We start from the raw sequence: 20,253 nt of genomic DNA on the forward strand, positions 1-20,253 counted from the left end.
GTCATGGTCTCGGGGTCCTGGGATCGAGCCCCACATCGGGCTCTCTGCTCAGCGGGGAGCCTGCTTCCCCCACCCCCCCGCCCCGCCTGCCTTTCTGCCTGCTTGTGATCTCTGTCAAATAAATAAATAACATTAAAAAAAAAAAAAGAGAGAGAGCAGGTGCCATCTGTTCAGTCAGGTAAAGAAGACAGAAAAGGCACCAATGTGTGATTTCCTGATTTCTAATGTTCATGCCACATTCATACAAAATTTCAGATTCTATGCATCTAGCGACTAGACCAGATAATTAAGAACTCTAGGAACTTGGAAAGACCGCTGGGGTTGGAGTTGTTTGGAAGATTTTTTGGAGGATTAGGACCTAACCCACTTGTAAAGATGGGGTAGGACTTTGGTAAGCCTGAAGAAGGTAACAGAGAGAAGAAGGTAACAGAGAGAAGAAGGAAAGTGCTTTGGAAAGTGTTCCATGGAAGGATCAAGGAAAGCAAGGCACAGGGTATATATGAGGATGTCTTATCAAGAGAAGTATAAAGAATCTGTGGCAAAGCAGACTCAATTACTAAATTGGGAACAGATAATGGAGGACCTTGAATAATGTTAAGAAATTGAAGTTTAATCCTATAGCAAGTTTCCTTTAGAAGGTTTCTGACGAGACTTATAAGACCAAATTAGGGTCACAAACTAAACTTACATATATTTCATTAGCAAAAACTAAAAACTTGTCACTAACTATCTTATTTATGCAAAAAAATTTATTTTTTAAACAAAACAAAAATGCTCTCTGCCTTTGTTCCTTTATATATGGAAACAAGGAAGTCTATACGTATACATGTATATATACCTGCAGGGTTTTTTCCCCCCATGACTTTTCCTGGAAACACTGTGTTCTCCATGTCCTGTGCCTCCTTGCTCCACTCCTCACAGATACATACCCCTTCCGAAGTACGATGCACCAGGGGAATGGCCAGGAGAGCAAGCTAAACAGGGTTGGAAACTGAAAATCCTGCCTGCTTCTCCGGAGAAGAGCTAACGAACAGATCTTCCATTTCAGAGCATCAGCGGGCCTGGAGTTCAATTCACATTTCCACAGAGTGAAACAGATTTGGGCCATGAATTACAGCAGGAGATGGAGGAAGAAATATTTAACACATCTATAGTTTTTATTGTCATTTACCAGAAGAAAGCAATAGTAAAACAAACGTTTATGGGGGAAAAAAATTTCTTTTTTTTTAAATGCTGCTGCTGGAAACACAACTAAATTTCACCCAAGTCACTCAAATGGATTGGAAGTAGAAAATGTTGTCCCAGAATAGTAATTTTTTTTATCTCCCCCTTCCTTGCCAGCCTCTTATTTTGCCCCGGCCTTTACAGAATACTCCTATCAGATGCCAGCCTTGTTCCCAGTTCCACCACCTGGCTCCAGAAGTATGCTGCTGAGACGGTCTCCAAGCTCTGACCGGACTCATTGTCTCAATTCCTTGTTCTTCTAAGATTATTCTGTTCCCACTTACGCCAGTTCCTTTGGCAGTTGCACCTGTGGATTGAAGTAGTTGAAAAAAAGGGAAAAAAATTAATCCTGGAAATTCAAGAGTTTGGCAGCAAAAATGACAAAACTTACGTGCCTCAGAAGTTGCAAAATGGATGAAAAATTTGGGCCAGAGAGCCTCCCAAAGCATAATAAAACAACAGTAACAACTGTATCCATCATCCGTGGGGCATTTCGTGATGCCAGCGACTGATCTAAGGGCTGTAAGCACATGGTAAATCATCTCATAAAAACAAAAGGGCAGGGGCACCTGGGTGGCTCAGTGGGCTAAAGCCTCTGCCTTCAGCTCAGGTCATGATCCCAGGGTCCTGGGATTGAGCCCCGCATCGGGTTCTCTGCTCAGTGGGGAGCCTGCTTCCTCCTCTCTCTCTCTCTGCCTGCCTCTCTGCCTACTTGTGATCTCTGTCTGTCAAATAAATAAATAAAATCTTAAAAAAAAAAACAAAAAACAAAAAACAAAAAAAAAACAACCAAAAGGGCAGATGCTGGAGTCTGCCCAGTTCAAATCCTGGTACTGGTATTACTAGCTGTGCGGTCGCGGGTATCAGTGTTCTCAGCTATAAACTGACCGTAACAGCACGTGTCTAGCAGACAAAGCTATTTTAAGGATTACGTGATAGAAAACAAGTTAGTAAGCAATACCACACTTCAAGAACATTTTCTCACTTTATTCTACAATAGCCTTGTTAAGGAGGGGACAGGCTCAGAGAGGAGAAGGCGTTTCCCACCCAGCTGGTTAGTGCCAGGGCAGGATCGCAACCCAGATCTGCCTGATTTCAGTACCCAAGCCTGAACCACAAAAAATACCACTAGAGAATACGATAGATGTCCTTTTATAACCTGGCCTTTCCTTTTTGAAGCACATTCCCAATTTGAAGATCACTTAAATTTAAAAAGCAAAGTATTTGGAGAAGGCCCAAGGGCAAAATCAATGACCAAAGAGTAGCTTATGTCTGACTTGCAGGTTTGTATCATAGGAACGACTTAAAGATAAGGCAAGTTCTTAAACAGTGTCTACATCTTGGGAGAGTGACTTATCCATCGTGCAGGAACCTTCCAGAGGACACTGAAGAGGTACAGAGGACACTCAGAGTGTGTATAAAAATGAGTAAGAATTTTTCTCCTGTTTCCCATATCTACCTGCCAATGTGATGAGCCATTTTGGCCATCTGTTACGGCCCCTCCTGCAGCCAGTCTTCTCTCAACCTTTGGCTGGAAAGATTTCCCAATATCCTGCCGACCATGGAAACTGCCCTCAAGCAGTTGCTGCTGCCTGCCCAGCCTTCAAACCAAGGGTTCTCCATGTGCTTCTGACCCTCTCCATCCTAGTGCCTGACTTTCAGGATGCACCTTTCTAGGGCTCAACCATGGAGAACACCAACAGGGAAGAACACCAGTGAGCCAAAAATACAATGCCACGTAGTTAAAAGAACTACAGTGCTGCAACAAATAATTAAGACAGTGTGTTCTTTGTATTGCGGAATGGGAAAAAAAAGCATTTTATATAATGGTATTCCAGATGTATGTTTATATACAGGGGAGGGATCCAAAACAATACAAATACTTTAAAAAGCAAAATGTGGCACTGACCCAACATAGTAAACCCAGACACATATTGACATATTTAAAACATGACCAAGATGGCAATTCAGAACACTGTGAAAAAGAATCACTGGTTGGCTATCATTGATCAGCGATTTGGGAAAAAAAAAAAAATCAAAGTGGGTTTCTTGCTCCCTACGTCCTTCTAAAATTTAACCTTTTTTTTTTTTAAAGATTTTATTTATTTATTTGACAGGCAGAGATCACAAGTAGGCAGAGAGGCAGGCAAATAGAGAGAGAGGTGGAAGCAGGCTCCCTGCTGAGCAGAGAGCCCGATGTGGGGCTCGATCCCAGGACCCTGGGATCATAACCTGAGCCGAAGGCAGAGGCTTTAACCCACTGAGCCACCCAGGTGCCCCTAAAATTTAACCTTTTAACTCATCTGTAATAGGGAATTAAAAAAAAAACTAAAAGTGATAAAAGCAGCAATAAAAGATGGGCAAATATTTTAGTAAGCTTCAAAAGAAGCCATTTCTAAGCAGAACACAAAAGACAGAAACTAGAGAGGAAAAGATAACTAGCCTTGATCTTATAAATATATAAAACTTATAAACATGGCAATCTGCTTGCCGTATGGTTAGGGGGCCCTGTTCCCCCCTTCACTGGTTGGTTAAAATTCATTTAAGAAAAGTATGTGTGGGCGCCTGGGTGGCTCAGTTGGTTAAGCGACTGCCTTCAGCTCAGGTCATGATCCTGGAGTCCCGGGATCGAGTCCCGCATCAGGCTCCCAGCTCCACAGGGAGTCTGCTTCTCCCTCTGACCTTCTCCTTGCTCATGCTCTCTCTCACTGTCTCTCTCTCTCTCAAATAAATAAAATGTAAAAAAAAAAAAAAAAGAAAAGTATGTGTGCAGAGCATCACACAGGGCTCACACGTATATACACTCACAGAGACTGGGGCAGGAAGAGAAGACCGTCTCCAGGGGTTATTTCATTGGGCACATCAAGTTGAATTGCTGCTTTTAGTCAACACCCCACTAGGTGTCCAGAAAGAGTTGAGGAAGGCCTACTCTGAGGAATTCAGAATCTACTAGGAGACCCACACTATTCCCATAAGGGTTCTCAAGCAGAATGTGGGAGATGCTGTAAGAGACATATGCATGAAGGGTCTTAGAAACAAAGGGAGCACATTCACTCTGGATGATTCGTTTGGTTTCTTTTGCTATAAGAAATCCTGTTTGAGCCAAGCCTGTTTGGATAGCTTTCAAGAGATGGAATTAAAGGTCATATGAGCAAAGGGTATGGAAGCAAGAAAAGAAGACCCTTTGGGGGAAATGTCAAGGGATGTGATTTGTCGTGGCGCCATAGACTTGTGGTTGTTGTCAGTGGGATGTCCACAGTAGCAGAATCAGTGTCACCAAGGACCTGGAGAGAAAGGCAAATTCTCAGGCACCATTCAAAATCCATTGAATCAGGAACTCTAGAGACAGGCTCAGGAATCTGTACTCAGCCTTCGAGGTGGTTCTGATGCATGCTAAAATTTAAGACTCACTATCACAGACTTCAGAAACATTGTACACCATAAACTCTTTTTCCAACTAGGTATTAGGAAAAGGCAGTTCCTATGCTCTGTAGTTCTGGTCAACGTATGCTCTTTCAGGATGAGTTTGAAATCTTACACAGCTCTTTCCCGGGGAGGCCTCTTGTATAAAGAACTGATGGAACAAATAAAATAAGGAACAAAAATATAGGGCAGAGGGAAAAGTCGTTGAAGACAACTCTGGGGTTTTAGACCTGAATGTGCAAGAGAAGGGAAAGAACAGTGAACACAGGGAACCAGAAACACAAACAGGCCTCAACTCAAGAGGTTGGCTGGGGAAAGACTGAACGAAGGTGCTAAGAAAACTTCAGTGATCTAAACGGAAAGAGAGATCTGGCAAGTATCCTAGATTATGTGACAATGGAAACAAAAGGAGAAGATAAAATGGGAAAGAGGAGGAAATTGCAGAAGTATGGAATCCAGAAATCCTTAAGAGAAAGAAGATCTTGTTAATGAGGCGAAGAAGAAATGGCCAGGGGTGAAAATGAAGACTCCAGGGTCTATAATGTCCCATTTCATAATCATAACTACCTATACGTCATGGAGTCTTTTGGCTAACCGAGGCTGCTTTTGATATTCTTTTCTTTTTTAAAAGGTTTTATTTATTTATTGGCAGACAGAGATCACAAGTAGGCAGAGAGGCAGGCGGGGGGTGGGGAGCAGGCTCCCGGCTGAGCAGAGAGCCCAACGCAGGGCTCCATTCCAGGACCCTGAGATCATGACCCAAGCCAAAGGCAGAGGCTTAACCCAATGAGCCACCCAGGCACCCCGTGCTTTTGATATTCTTAAACTGAAGTCTTTCCAAAGGAGAAATTTAGCTGTGTTTTTAGGCAATGGGGTGGAAGCAACCCAGGTATAGAGAGGTGAACCCAAGGTGAAATTGAGTGAATGTTAAACCACCTTCTTTGATTGGCACTGAAGCCTGTGTGTGATATAAATGCATTGGCACTGGACATTGATATCGGTAAATGACATCGTCACAGATGGGATCTTATCTCAGGGAGAAGTACAAAGACCCATCTGGGATGGTAGGCAGTGAACAGTCCACAAAATTTTTCAGGATAAAGGGAAATCCTGGGGCACCTGGGTGGCTCAGTGGTTTAAGCCTCTGCCTTTGGCTCAGGTCATGATCCTAGGGTCCTGGGATTGAGCCCCAACAGGCTCTCTGCTTACTGGGGAGCCTGCTTCCTCCTCTTTCTCTCTCTGCCTGCCTCTCTGCCTGCTTGTGATCTCTGTCTCTCAGGTAAATGGATAAAATCTTAAAAAAAAAAAAAAAAAAGAAAAAGGAAAAGGAAATCCCACATTTGCCCAGGGAGGGGTAAGCCTCCAATTAACTCAGTTATTAACTCATCAGGAAAGGAATCTGTGATTATTGAATGAATTCACTTTGTTAGACAAGACAGAGAGTTTAAAAGCACAGCTAAAAACGAGAACAAAACAAACTAAAAAAATTCTACAGAAGCCAAGTAAGTAATGTCAACAAGTGAAACAGGCCAGGTGTTAGGCAGTAGGGCATGGTGGAGACTGAGAAAAACTGGAGTCCATTACCTATCTTAAGAGAAAAGCCAAATGTCAAATCCAGCTGATGAGTGCCATGCAAACGCAAGCCCACCATGGCCAGCTCTGATGTTTCAGGTGGTGCCAGAGAACTAAGTGTTATTGTGGGATATTTTAAATTTGGTACAACAATATCCAAGCCAAACACTCCAGGCCTGCAGATGTGGCTGACAGTTGGCCTGTTCTCACATAACTGGCCCACAGAACACATCTCGCTTAAACTGGGTAAATGGGCAGCTTCTTGGAGGAGGTAGCATTTAAGCCAAGCCAGTGTACAGATTTCTCTTTATTCTTTGCTACCGACTTCATTTTAAGGGTCCCAGGCCAGAAATATGGCGTGGGGGAGAGAACAGGCATTGAAATAAAAAAAATACAATTAAAAAATATAAACAGACTGCTTGATGGGATATGTTTTGCATATACAGAATTACTATTTCCAAGTCCATGAGAGGTAAACAGAAGACTGAAAAAGGAAAACAAGACTAGCTAAGACTAAATCACTTATGTTTTTGGATATTCGAGATTCCAGTTAGGATCCTCAGCTTTTAAAAAATCACAATGAAAATGAAATCTTGCCATTTGCAATGGCGTGGATGGAACTAGAGGGTATTATGCTAAGCAAAATAAGTCAGTCAGAGAAAGGCAATTATCATATGAGCTCACTGATATGTGGAATTTAAGAAACAAAACAGAGGAGTATAGAGGAAGGAGGAAAAAAAATAAAGATGAAATCAGAGAGGGAGATAAACCATGAGTGGCTCTTAATCATAGGAAACAAACTGAGGGTTACTGGAGGAGAGGGAAGTAACTCCAGATACTGGAGTTACTGGAGGGAGGGGAGGTTTACTGGAGGGGAAGAGATAAGTGGGCGATGGACATTAAGGAAGGTATGTGATGCAATGAGCACTGGGGATTATATAAGACTGATGAACCACAGACCTGTATCCCTGAAACCAATAATACATTATATGTTAGTTAATTGAATTTAAATGGAAAATTATTTTTTTTATTTTTTTTTTAAGATTTTATTTATTTATTTGACAGAGAGAGATCATAAGTAGACAGAGAGGCAGGCAGAGACAGAGAGAGAGAGGGAAGCAGGCTCCCTGTCAAGCAGAGAGCCCGATGTGGGGCTCGATCCCAGGACCCTGAGATCATGACCTGAGCTGAAGGCAGCGGCTTAACCCACTGAGCCATCCAGGCGCCCCTGGAAAATTATTTTTTAAAAATCACAACATTTCAAAATTATGCTTTAATTCTAACCTCATCCTTGAAAACCCAGGGGTTTGGAGGGCATCTCTGTCCACCAGTCCAAGAGCGGGGGAGAAAAACCTATAAATCTTTAATTTCACTTTTCCCAGATGAGGGCTGTTATGTCTCATTTGACTAAAAATACCCCTTTCTGCTGGGATTTTGTAGTATTGCCACCAATGGTGTTTTCTATATTCCGCTCAGTCTAAGAGGCACATTTTGTGACATTTCCACAGATTCCCCAAATCAGAAAGCATCTTACAGTCTGTAAACTTTACAACAGTTGACGGCAGATTCAAGCACGAACACACCACGGCTTTCCACACTATCAGCAGCTCCATTAACTATGCACGCAGATGTGCTGCCATTTAGAATAGCTTTTTTGAAGAAGGACAACGCCAACTTGACAAAATGGGGTGGGAATGTAACAACTCTTTGTACTATTTTTGAACTTCTGCAAGTCAAAATGATTTCACAATAAAAAGACTATCTTCTAAAAAGATCACACTGCGATTCAGCATGAAAGCAGAAAATTTACTACGTATGCAGCAAGGAACACAATTTGATCGGTGGGGAACAAAGGGACATTAGTGGAGTGAATTTTGGTCAGTGGGATGAAAGCATTTGCACATCTTTTTCTTCAGAGTATTCACAGGACTATGTGTATGAAGCTGTGTGACGATCTCTATCTCATGCACCTGCAGAGATGCTTCTCATAGGCCAAGCCAGGCAGCTGAAAGTAGGAGAAACTGCCAATCCCTTGGAACAGACAAAAGACACTTCAAAGCATGGGCTGATTTGCAAGACACTCATTCAAAAATCATGTCAGCATTTACTTTGAAGCGTGTTTCTTTCTTAACGGACATCAAGCACAAACAAAACACAGCCTAAAATCCATAGCAGTTTAGAACTGATGGAAAATAGAAAATGTAGCAATTAGCCAGGGGTTGCGTTTTTGTGGTTATCCTCATTAATTTATTTTAATGTCTTTTGTTCTAGAATCTGGACTCAAAGTTAAAGTGTTTCGGTTGACTAAAAGGCAGAGGGTCCTGGTTGTGGAAGTTATAAAACCAAGACTGTAAGTTCCATGAGGTCAAGAATGTGCCTGTCTTATTCACCCGTGTCCCTGTCCCCTCAGATGGTACCTGACACACAGGTGCACTACATACGTGCTGCATTAACAAATAAGTGAATGGGCAGAATGAAACAGACTCCAGGGTAAGCAGACTTGCTCCGTAGAACACTCCCTCGGAAGGCAGGGAATTGGGTCAGAAAATCATTCGAACTTCATTCTCTCTTCTATTCCAAATCCATAGGTCACCTCTAATGCAGATTTTAGAAAGACTTCTCTTGGGGCACCTGGCTAGCTCAGTTGGTTGAATCTGACTCTTTTTTTTAAAAGATTTTATTTATTTCAGAGAAAGAGAGAGAGAGCATACACTAATAGGGGAGGGGCAGAGAGACAAGGAGACACCCAGTAGAACAGGGAGCCTGATGAAGGACCCGATACCAGGACCCTGACTTGCCAAAGGCAGACACTTAACTGACTGAGCCACCCAGGCATCCCACTTGTCTGACGCTTGATTTCAGCTCAGGTCATGATCTCAGGGTCGTGAGATCAAGCCCAGCATCCGGCTCTGTGCTGGGCGTGGAGCCTACTTAACATACTCTCTCCCTCTCCCTCTGCCCCTCCTCCCCCTGTGCACATTCTCTCCATCTCTTAAAAAAAAAAAAAAAAAAAAAGACTCCTCTTCAATCTTTTCAGACTGTTATTTTCTCTTGGTACAGCCTCCAAGGCAGCTTGAATATGCTTTACCAATGACTGGTTACACAGTGACAGAGTTAGTTTCTCTCAAATCAACACCCCAAGCCACCCCGCTACAGGGGTTCTGGCTGCCTGGAGAAGAGCAGGTGCAGAAACTCTTTATGTAGTACCCAAGGGCAGGCAAAGAACTCAGGGGACCTTCTAGTGTTCTCACCCTGTTCTACCCAAGGAAGAATCAGAATCCCTCTATGACACAGAGGAAAGTCATCTTTGATTTAGAAGAATAGAATGCTGTCAATTCTGCATTACCCGGAGATGGGAATAAGGGACATACATCTGTATAACACATCTTGAAGAAATTGTGACTCCCTATGATGAAATAATAGATGGACTGTTTGGCTCTATGACACTCTAGATTTTAAAATAATACAGTTCGGGGCACCTTGGTGTCTCAGTGGGTTAAAGCCTCTGCCTTCGGCTCAGGTCATGATCTCAGGGTCCTGGGATCAAGCCTTGCATTGGGCTCTCTGCTCAGCAGGGAGCCTTCTTCCCTTCCTCTCTCTCTCTGCCTATCTCTCTGCCTACTCGTGATCTCTGTCAAATAAATAAATAAAATCTTAAAATAAAATAAAATAATACAGTTCATTATTAAGTACCTATGACTTTTAGACATATGCCTTTCAGATTCCATAGATGCTATCATTGTAATGACAAAAAAAATCTTATTTCTTCAACTTCACCTGCAAGGAATACACATTTTCATGTATCAGCAGCAGTTATTCATGAATCATGGTAAACATTAAAGCTGAAATCATAGTTAAACCTCCATTCATTCACGGAGCTTAAAATCGATAGCCGTTTAGAACTGATGGAAAATAGAAAATGTAGCAAATAGCCCGGGGTTATGGAGATGCTACTTGACATTTACCGTTTATCTGGCCACCTAAACAGTGAAGAGTACAGAAATGCAATTGCAGGTAGTCTCTCTTCATCTACTAAAAAAGAACCAACTATTTTTAAACATTCTGGAAGCACTCAGTTATTTACAAATGATGGGCCTAAATTAGGCTTCGTCCTTACTTATTCCTGCAGCAGGTTCCTCGAGATCTCTGAAGGTCAGCTCTGCAGCTGGGGTGGATAAAGGCTTGGCCCTGGACCTGGAGCTGAATTTCAGTGTCGACTCTACCACTTTCCAGCTCTATCTCCTATACACGGTACTGAACTTCTCTAAGCCTCAGTTTCTCTTTTATAAAATAGGGAGAATAATAATAATATCTACCTCCTAGGGTGTTAAGATGATGAGTTAATTCATATAATGCATCTGGCCTACAATAATCGCTTAACACACCTTAGTTGTGAATTGCACTGGTACAAAGTTGTCTAGTTGTATATGTGTCCTTGGGGATAACTGGTAATTTCGTTGCCCTGGTAATGCTGATGGCTTCCTCTGGTTAGTCACCACTAGTGAGACTCTCCCGGTGTTAAAACGAGCAGGGGGTAGAGGTGGGATACCCTGGAACTCGTTCACCATTTCTCCTCCCCTCTACTTACCGGCTTAAGATAGGCAACGTTGCTGTGACGAATGTCATTCAAGAGCTGATCTCTGGGAGTGATTTCCACCAGCGGGGGTGGCCTGTTTCTCGGCACGGGTTTGAGCGTTCTGATGACATCTTTGAGGTTGGTCTTCTCGGGCGGCTCTCTGGCCTCGGGCATCCGAGACTTGCGTTGGATCCTCTTCAGCTTCACCACTCGGAAGGAGTCAGGGTCCGTCCTGTATTTCGGGGGCTGTGATGGCTTCTTCATCATTTCATTCTGCCGATTGAAGGCGGCCGCTTGGGGGCTGGGAGGCTGCGAAGGAGGCTGGAGGAACTCCTGCATCCTGGGATCGGGCATGGGTCCCCCCAGCCTCTCCCACATTCCAGGGGGCAGCCCCAACCCATTCTCCAACATGGCTATCAACTTCCTCTGCTCTTTGAGCTGCTGCTGCTTTTGTTCCTCTTGTCTCTTCTGCCGTTGCTTGTCCTGATTCCTGGTGAGCAGGTTGGTCACCACCATTCTGGGACCCGGGAGCTCAAAATGGTAGCCCATCTTCAGGAGAGTGGTGTTTGCCTTCAACAGCCGGGAGATTTCCATTTCGGCATGGTGGCCCAGCATGTGCCTTTGATTGTGAAACCGAAGTTCGGTGAGTGTCTCGTTGAACTGGAGGCACCTCATGATGGCCACGATTCCTTTCCCTGTGATGAAGTTGGACTCGATGTTGAGAGTGGTAATGCTCCTATTTTCCCGCAGCATGTTCGCCAAGGCGAACGCGAGGTTCTCATCCGCGCCCACGTTGGCTAAGCTGAAGGTTTTGATGTGTTTGTTTTTCTTCATTGCATTGACGAAGTCAAGCAACATCTCCTTGGGGATGTTTTCAATGTTGTTCAGGTTGAGCTCCTTCATGTCAGGGTCATTCTGTCTAACGCGCCTCAAGCTCCCATCCAGGTCTGTTTGGTTTCCTGAAGGCCTTGCACTTACCTTTAGAAAACTGGTATCTAGCGCTAACTTCTTGGGATCTAATTTTGATATTTTCTTCTCACTTTTTTCTTGGGCCTCTGGTCCGTCTTTCTGTTCTCCAAATGCCTTCTTAGCTACTTGTGCGCAGCTGCTCTCCCCGTTTCTGATCTGCTGCTCTACCCCGCCTTGCACACCTCTTTGTGGCTTTTCCACACTCTCTTCGCTGTCATCATCTCCTTCCTCATCTTCATCCTCGTCATCCTCATCCCCGTCATCTCCTTCATCTTCTTCACCATCAGCATCATCGGTTTCTGGGACATCGCTGCTGCCTTTTGATTCTCTTTTATTTGCAGTGATTTCGTTGTTGAGCTTTTCTTTTAAATACTGGGACACATTTTTATTGCCTTTGCCTACTTCTTTGTGCTGCTCTTGAGTGTCCACCTAAAAGAGAGGTTTATGAGGGTTAGAACACATGGGGATGGAGAGACAGGAAGCAGAGCAGTCGCTACTGGAAATAAGAGATTTATTAGGAAGTGAAACAAGTAAGCAAATAAATGGTGTGTATAGTATTCCATTTGTGTGTGTATACATATATGCAAACACATATACAATATATTAAAGCTTATAAGTGTATAGGAAAAACAAGTCTATGGTAATGCTTACCCAATTATCAGTTCTCTCTTAAAAAGAGAGGGAACTATTAAGGTAATTGAGAAGGGAGCAGTGCCTGGCTGACTCAGTCAGAGGAGCATGTGACTCCTGATCTCAGGGTTATGAGTTCAAGTCCATGTTGGCTATAGAGATTACTTTAAAAATAAAATAAAATAAAATAAAAAGATAACTGGAGGGGCGCCTGGGTGGCTCAGTGGGTTAAAGCCTCTGCCTTTGGCTTGGGTCATGATCCCAGACTGCTGGGATCGAGCCCCACATCGGGCTTTCTGTGCAGCAGGGAGCCTGCTTCCTCCTCTCTCTCTGCCTGCTTCTCTGCCTACTTGTGATCTCTGTATGTCAAATAAATAAATAAAATCTTAAAAAAAAAAGATAACTGGAGAGGGGATGCATATAATTCTAAAGTGTTTGTTTTTTTTTAAATACACGTATTAGTTTTGTAAGCAAATATAATCTAAATAAAGATGAACTTTTATAGCCATACTACAGATAGATACAAACACATTTTTTTTGGGTTGTGTTTATCTTATTCCATATGGTAAAATGAAACATAATTTTGGTTTTGGATTCTGTATTGTTTTTAAAAATGGTGTTCAATTCTAGAAGCGGTCCAAAAATTATTTGCTTTGAAAACCTTATGGAGTTATCGATCAATACACTGAAGTCTTTTTTTATATATAGCCAAATGGGCATTTTTGTGTTCAATGGTCCTGGGTTACACAAATTACTCATTGCTCCAAACAAAACTTACATCCCAAGATACCTGCTAATCTAGTATAATGTGTATATCAACTTTCCCTGAAAACATAGCATACTGTGGGAAAAATGAGAGCATTTTGATACTCTGAAATATACCAAAGACCTAGACTTGGATTTTTTGTCTCCTCAGCTCTATGACCACTATCCTGACTACTTCAAGGACAGGATCATGAGTCCAGTTTCTTTTGAAACAAAGTGTCTAGGGGGCAGTGCTGGCTACAAAAGAGGATGGGATTATACAGATCTTTAGAAACAATGCTTTGGGGCACCTGGGTGGCTCAGTGGGTTAAAGCCTCTGCCTTCAGCTCAGGTCATGGTCTCAGGGTCCTAGGATCGAGCCCTGAGTCAGGCTCTCTGCTCAGCAGGGAGCCTGCTTCCCCCCCCCCAACACCCCTCTGTCTGTCTCTCTGCCTACTTGTGATCTCTCTGTCAAATAAATAAATAAAATCTTAAAAAAAAACAACAACGAATGCCTTAGTCTAGAAAGGAAATTAGCAGTCTCTAAACAATGATGTTTGTTAGATTCTTACTTATCAATTAGTGTGCTTTCCTATACCACATGTGTACCTCATAGGTGTCATTTCAAAAGCTGGTGTAGCATTTTCAAGCAAGAACTTGATCTTCTTGCTTACAACATATGGTAGGTTGGAAGTGACAGTTGGCAAAAGTCATCCTAACCACTTTAAAGCCTTCCCCACTGCATTTCTCATCTGTCCCAGTAGGGGGAGACAATCATCAAGCTGTTTAAATTCTACTAAGGGATGACAAAAGTGTTCAAAGTACCCACTTTTCTTTTTCTGAAATTTGCATTCAGAATAGAATTGGTTTTTACTCCAACTGTATAATATAGTCACTCCAAATAGCTGCAGATTGTACCTTAAACGCCAACCTGACCAAACGGGCAACTGCTTAAATTTAGTACATGTTTGAACTCTTCTGACCCTGAAACCAGTTTGTAAGTTTCCTTAATCACGGCCAGCATGAGAGCAATGTGAGAAGATAGAGCTGTATCAGCAGGTATAACTAAAAGAGTCTTTACCTGCAGGGATCTTGGTCTTCCTTTGGCTTTGTCCTTTTTAAGTGGAACATTAAGAAAAGTATGCTGATATATGATAGGTTCATAGATGCAACTGCAATTCTAGTGGCCATATAAGAAATATATTTCAGAAAGAACGGTCTTTACAACAACTATTCAATAGCTATCAATTTCTAAATGCATTACTGATATCCAATAAACTGTGTTAATATGGAACTTTGGGGGTTATTTGACATGGTTGAACTATAGATTATGTGGCGAGACTTCAGAAGGGCTGTGACGTCCTTGCAATTTTCTGTGAAATACTACCTATGAATGTGTAAGCAGAAGGAGGGGTACAGAGCATTCATCAGCTTCTTAAAGCATCCTATGTGTCAAAAAAAAAAAAAGGAGTTAAGGACAAATTCTTATAGGTTATGAGGCTAATTCATTAAGATCATGTCTGTAGAATCAGGCTTTCCTACACAGTGAACCCCACAGCCATTTTTAAAAAAAAGAGACATTTACATGAAAACTATCACTTTTCCTTCCCAGCTATACCATGTAAGTGTTTCAGGAAGTTCCAGTCCAACATCAGATTAAATGTTAATGACCTAATCTAGCAGCGGCAACAAAACAAGACCAAACATGAAGTCTTGAGAAACGGACAGCTGCGGCAGGGACACCTGTCACTCGGGCCCAGGCAGACGATTCTCTGCTGTACACAAATTCCTGATTACCTGGGATGGCACAAAGGTGACAGGGACACGTTCATCCTCCAGCATGCGTCTGGATGCCTTTTGCCAATACACATAATCCATTAGAGACTTATGGTCAAAATTTCCTGTGGGTGGCTTGTCGGTCTGATCCTTCTGAATCATTCCAACTGGAAGCCTGGGGTCAGGGGCCATCACTTCCATTTCTGATTGCAGTTTTCTTAGCTCTTCAGGGGACAGGTTGGCCAAGATTTCATCTTCATCAATCTCCTCATCAAAGAGTTCTTCTTCGTCTGAATTCCTGCTGTGTTCTGACATGATCTTTTTTTTTTTCCCCCTGTATTTTTCTCTGTTACTAGAAAAGGAGAAATAATCAAAGACTCTCTCCAAATAATCAAAAACTCTCAAGGAATTCCCCCCGGTTAATAAACATTCCAGGTTAAACTGCTTAAAGAGGTTTTCACCCCTGTGGATCCCAGTGCCCTGTGCTGAGCAGCTGGGGGTGGGGGGCTGTAGCTAAGCTCACGCTGTATCTATATTAAGCAGGGCTTGGCTGGATAGCGTCAATTTATGAAACTACTGTGTGGCTCTCATTTTGGCAACTTGAGTCAGCTGTGCAAATCCATCTGACATTTCAGTGCAGCTGCTGAGGTCTGCCAGCGAGTACCAGGTCTAGAGAATCTCTATGGGGATAAAATCAGTTCTTCCCAGGTACTGTCACACCCCAGTTCATGCAGCCCATACACACATACTGTAACACTACAGGGGAGATCACTTCTTTTTATTTAGCTGACTAGAGCAACTTACAAGTTTTGGGAGGGAAGATCCAACCAGCAACTGGAGTTCCACAGAAGTCAAAATTCTACTTGTGGATGGAACTCGAGCTCTCAGGGCTTCTCTCTTCATGCCAGGGTGACTCTGGAAGCAAACCGGCACACAGCAGAGCAGAGGTCTGGCTCTGTTTCTCATTCCCAGTGTAAGCTGAACCTCTGCAAGATGTCCTTATTTGCATCTCGATCCTGTGATCTGACAGACGGGGACAACCAGCGTTTGAATTCCACTATAAGCGAGGAGTTTAATATTCTAAATAATTGGTTTTTCTTACTAAGTATCCATTAGCTAGGATAAATTGAAGTGGGTCACAAATGAAAGGCAACAGGCCCCCAAACTGTTAAAGTCCTGGAAGAAACCATGAGAGGATTTTTCTTTTTTTATATCCTCAGAGGGCAGTATTTAATCCAAATGACAAATGCACATTTTTTTGACCCAGATATTCCTCTTTTGGCAATGTATCCTACAGATATGCTATCGATAGGGGTAAAATGACAGGTGTACAGAATTATTCAATATAACAGTATAGAACAGTATGTATTATATGTTGTTATTTGTAGGAGAAGAGGTAAAAGAATATAGGTATATATACACAAATTTTATCAACATAACAGATCCTTGGAAAAATAAACAAGAAACCATTATCGTCAATACATTCGGAGAGAAGAGTGGCTTGTCTGGGAGATGGGGCTGGGAAAGACTTCGTTACTGTATACTCTTTCATAATTGCCAACTTCGGGGCTTTATGAATATAATGCTTAGTCAAGCTTTTAATGCTTATTTCAATGCTCACTTGATGCTTATTTGTACATTTATTGTATAAAAATTAAGATAACACAGGGAAGTATAAAGAAAATAAAAATTTTCCCTTATGTCACCACTAAGAGCTACCACTATTAACATTTTGGTTCATCATTCCAGTCCATTCTTCCAGGCATATGAACTAAATAATCTTTTGTCATCTTTTTTTTTTAAATTACAAAATCAGGATTTTTTCATGGCCTTTTTTTCTACTACTACATAATTTTTAATAGCTCTCTGTTAAGACTCTGTATATGGATAGACAATAATTTATGTAAACGATCCCCAATTGTTGAATATTGGGACTGTTTTCAATTCTCACAAGCACAAGGAGTTCTTTAATAAACAATCCCTCTAGCTAAATAATTATAGATGTGTAAAGTTATTTCCTTAGGATAAGCTGAATACATTCTAAGAAGTGAAATTGCTGGGTCCAAGAGTATGAAGAAGTGGAAGGCATTTCATACACCTAAGTGATCTCAATATTTTTGCAAATCATCTCCAATACATATATATTAAATTTTTTGCAAGTTACATATGTAACTATTCTAATATATCACTTATAGATATATTTATAATATACATGGCCAAATATTCTTAAGTAAATTATATTTATAATTATAAATGTTAATTTTTGGCATATGTTTTGTTATATACACACACACACATGTACAGCTATATAACAAAACATATCCAGAAAAATCAAATGTGGGAAGTTTTAAATGGATGTTCTAATGTTTTCTTCCCATCCCAGTTATTTATTTGGAATACCCCAAGGTTGAGAAGCTTTTCAAAGATATGGCCAAATGACTCCCAAGAAATTTATTAGCAGTTTACTTGAATGATCATGTTAACATAAAGGACACAGGTGCATGGTGGCACCATAGCGTTGTCCTTTTGCTCTCATGTCTTCCTACTATCCCTGTAAGACGGACAGACATTCATGACTTCGGGGGCAAGGAGGTAGACCACTTTGCCGATAATTCATTTGCAAACCATCATTTCATAGACGTCCTTTGTCGGTGGTCTAGAGAGACTTGATTAAGAAGAGTTTTGTGTTCAAGGTGTTTGGGAAATGTGAAATTCCGCTTTTGCCTTTTAAAGATGTGTGTAACACCTGAGTTTTTTTTAACACTCTGAGAAATCACACACCAAAGAAACCAATTTGTTTAACCCAAAATTCCCCAACCTCATTTAATTCATGCCTCCCAACCCCCACCCTCCAAATCATTTATTACTATCCTGTGCAATTAACTCTCCAAATTCATACTTTGGGGCATACTGATCTAAATATGAAAGAAAGATCTGGCATCAGTCTGCTGGACTCATGTTCCAGCTGAATTCCTTACTATGTGCTATTGGACAGCTTACTTGGCCCAATTACCTCATCATATCAAAGGGATCGGAGAATAATAGTTATCAAATACAATTACTGAGAGACCTACATGAGGTTATATATAGCTATACAAATTAAGCAGGATTGTGCATGGCACAGAGCAAGAGCTTAACAAGTGTTAACTATTACTAGTCTCATCATTCATGGATAACCGCAGAAACACTTAAAGAAAAACAAAGACAATTATAAAATGTAACACATTTTGTAAACCATTTCCATGAGAGAAACCATTATAGTAATGTCAATCAACAAAGGGCTTGAAAAAAATCTTGTTGCTTTTACAGAAAGCAAGAGGCTTTTAGATGGGACTGTGTCTAAGGAAAATAGAACACCACCATTTATTTTGTTAATAGACAGCTCTTCCAAGAAAAACGATCTGAATTGTTGCTTGTAAGTTTTCAGATTTAAATTCTCTTCTGGTGACAAACATTTCTGATGATCAAAAGCGGATTGAGGAAGTGCTGTAAGGGGCACTCTTTCAGCTAACTTCCATCCTGCTGAGCGAGTTCAGGAAGAGCGTACATCTTTCCCAGCTGCTTCCGCTGCGCATTTTACTCATATGCTGACAGAGAGGGTTTTGCTGGTGTAATTAGCCTCATTTGACACACAGATGATTGAGTTGGGTTTCTCTCTTGATGACGCTGTGCAGTTGCCATCTCACATCAGAATCCAACCATCGTACCCAAAAAAAGCAGCTCGCTGTGCGACTGCTGAGTTTTCTAGCCCAGGTAAGGCATCACAGATCAGAATGTCTGGCAGAGATTTCAGAGTGAGTGCACTGATGCCCTGGGGCCTACCTAGAAGCTACTCCACCAGACTGCTCTGGTTTGGGTTCAGGAATCTGTATTTTTTGAAAGCTCTCCAGGTGATTCAGACGTGTAAATGAGCACAGGGATCACAGGGCTATGGCAAGGCCCCCATTTTACAGATCAGGCTCAGATAGCTCAAGGAACGGCATCTGATTCACAACACACTACCTCCAGATACAGCACCTTTGAATATGGAACATATATATTTTTTTATTTGACAGACAGAGATCATGAGTAGGCAGAGGTGGGGGGAGGGGCGGGGAGAAGCAGGCTCCCCACTGTGCAGAGAGCCTGCCATGGGGCTTGATCCCAGGACCATGACCCGAGCTGAAGGCAGAGGCTTTAACCCACTGAGCCACCCAGGCGCCCCGGAATATGGAATATTTTAAGCTGAAGGTGTTTCAGAAAAGGCAGGAGCAGGAAGGACTCTATGATCTCTCCTTTCCTGCACTCAAGCAGGTCCTAAGTCCCTCATCAGAGAGGTGTCCTCCCTTTCAGTGGAACAGAGTCCTCAACTCCTAAGACAGGACACCAGGAGGAATCCAAACTGACAAGCCTTGCTAAATTTCTCCCAGTTTACTACCTTTAGCTCATATCCTTTTGTCCTGTCACATGTTTTTCCATGATTTTCTACTCTTCATTAAACTTAGCACAAAATCACTCGGTTTAACTTCTCTTGGGGTACACATTTCCGTAATGAACGCTCCTGTGTCGTGTAAAACTTCCCTTAACTATATTTGTATGCTTTTCTTTTGTTTATCTATCTTTGTCAGTTTACAGGGTCTCAACTGGAGAACCATGAAGGTAGTAAAAAAATATACTTTCCTCCTCACCTACACTAGGCTTGTCAATTCTGTGTTTCATGCATTCATCTGCAAAAGTGGGATAATTGTACATACTTTAAAGATTTTATTTATTTATCTATCTATTGATTTATTTACTTAGAATGCAGGTGCAAGATGGGGCTGGAAGGGCAGAGAGAGAGGGGGAGAAGCAGACTCCTCTGCTGTGCAGGGAGCCTGACATGAGGCTTGATTCCAGGACCCCAGAATCATGACCTAAGCCCAGGACCCCAGGATCATGACCTGAGCTGAAAGCAGATGCTTAACCGACCAAGCCACCCAGGTGCGCCAGCCACTTTAGGATTTTTTAAGAACCTAAAAGACACAATCCATGGTAAACACTTATTTAACATTAATTATTATTATATTTTCACAACTAAATTGTATGAATTTTTTCTGCCCAGAAAGTACCTGATTCCTAACAAATATTGTTCAAGAAAGGAATAAACAGCTGTTTGGCTTTATTCTTTTCAAACAATGCATAGAATAACTGTAAAAGAAATATGTAAAGCTGGATACATTTATGAAAAGTCCTCATGGTGAAAGGAAGCACTTCTTCCTTTGATCCACTTATTTTTCCATCCCACATTCATTCAGGATGGGGAGAACTACAGGTAACCCACATCCTCCATCAGCCCCGAGCACTAGCTGTAAATGAACATG

General features: G+C 41.9%; 1 protein-coding gene across 1 annotated transcript; it reads right to left on the reverse strand.

The window, feature by feature from the left end:
- Positions 1-1,504: 1,504 nt before the first annotated feature.
- Positions 1,505-20,215, reverse strand: LOC111143737 (leiomodin 3). The gene is made up of 4 exons (XM_022497559.1): positions 20,110-20,215; positions 14,936-15,258; positions 10,808-12,193; positions 1,505-1,531 (listed from the first exon to the last, which is right to left on the reverse strand). The coding sequence occupies exons 2-4, from the start codon at positions 15,227-15,229 to the stop codon at positions 1,505-1,507; spliced, it is 1,707 nt and encodes a 568-aa protein (XP_022353267.1). The 5' UTR covers positions 15,230-15,258; positions 20,110-20,215.
- Positions 20,216-20,253: the final 38 nt, after the last annotated feature.

Source organism: Enhydra lutris, unplaced genomic scaffold (genome assembly GCF_002288905.1).
Source record: "Enhydra lutris kenyoni isolate GAN:26980312 unplaced genomic scaffold, ASM228890v2 scaffoldscaffold10, whole genome shotgun sequence".
NCBI lineage: Eukaryota > Metazoa > Chordata > Mammalia > Carnivora > Mustelidae > Enhydra > Enhydra lutris.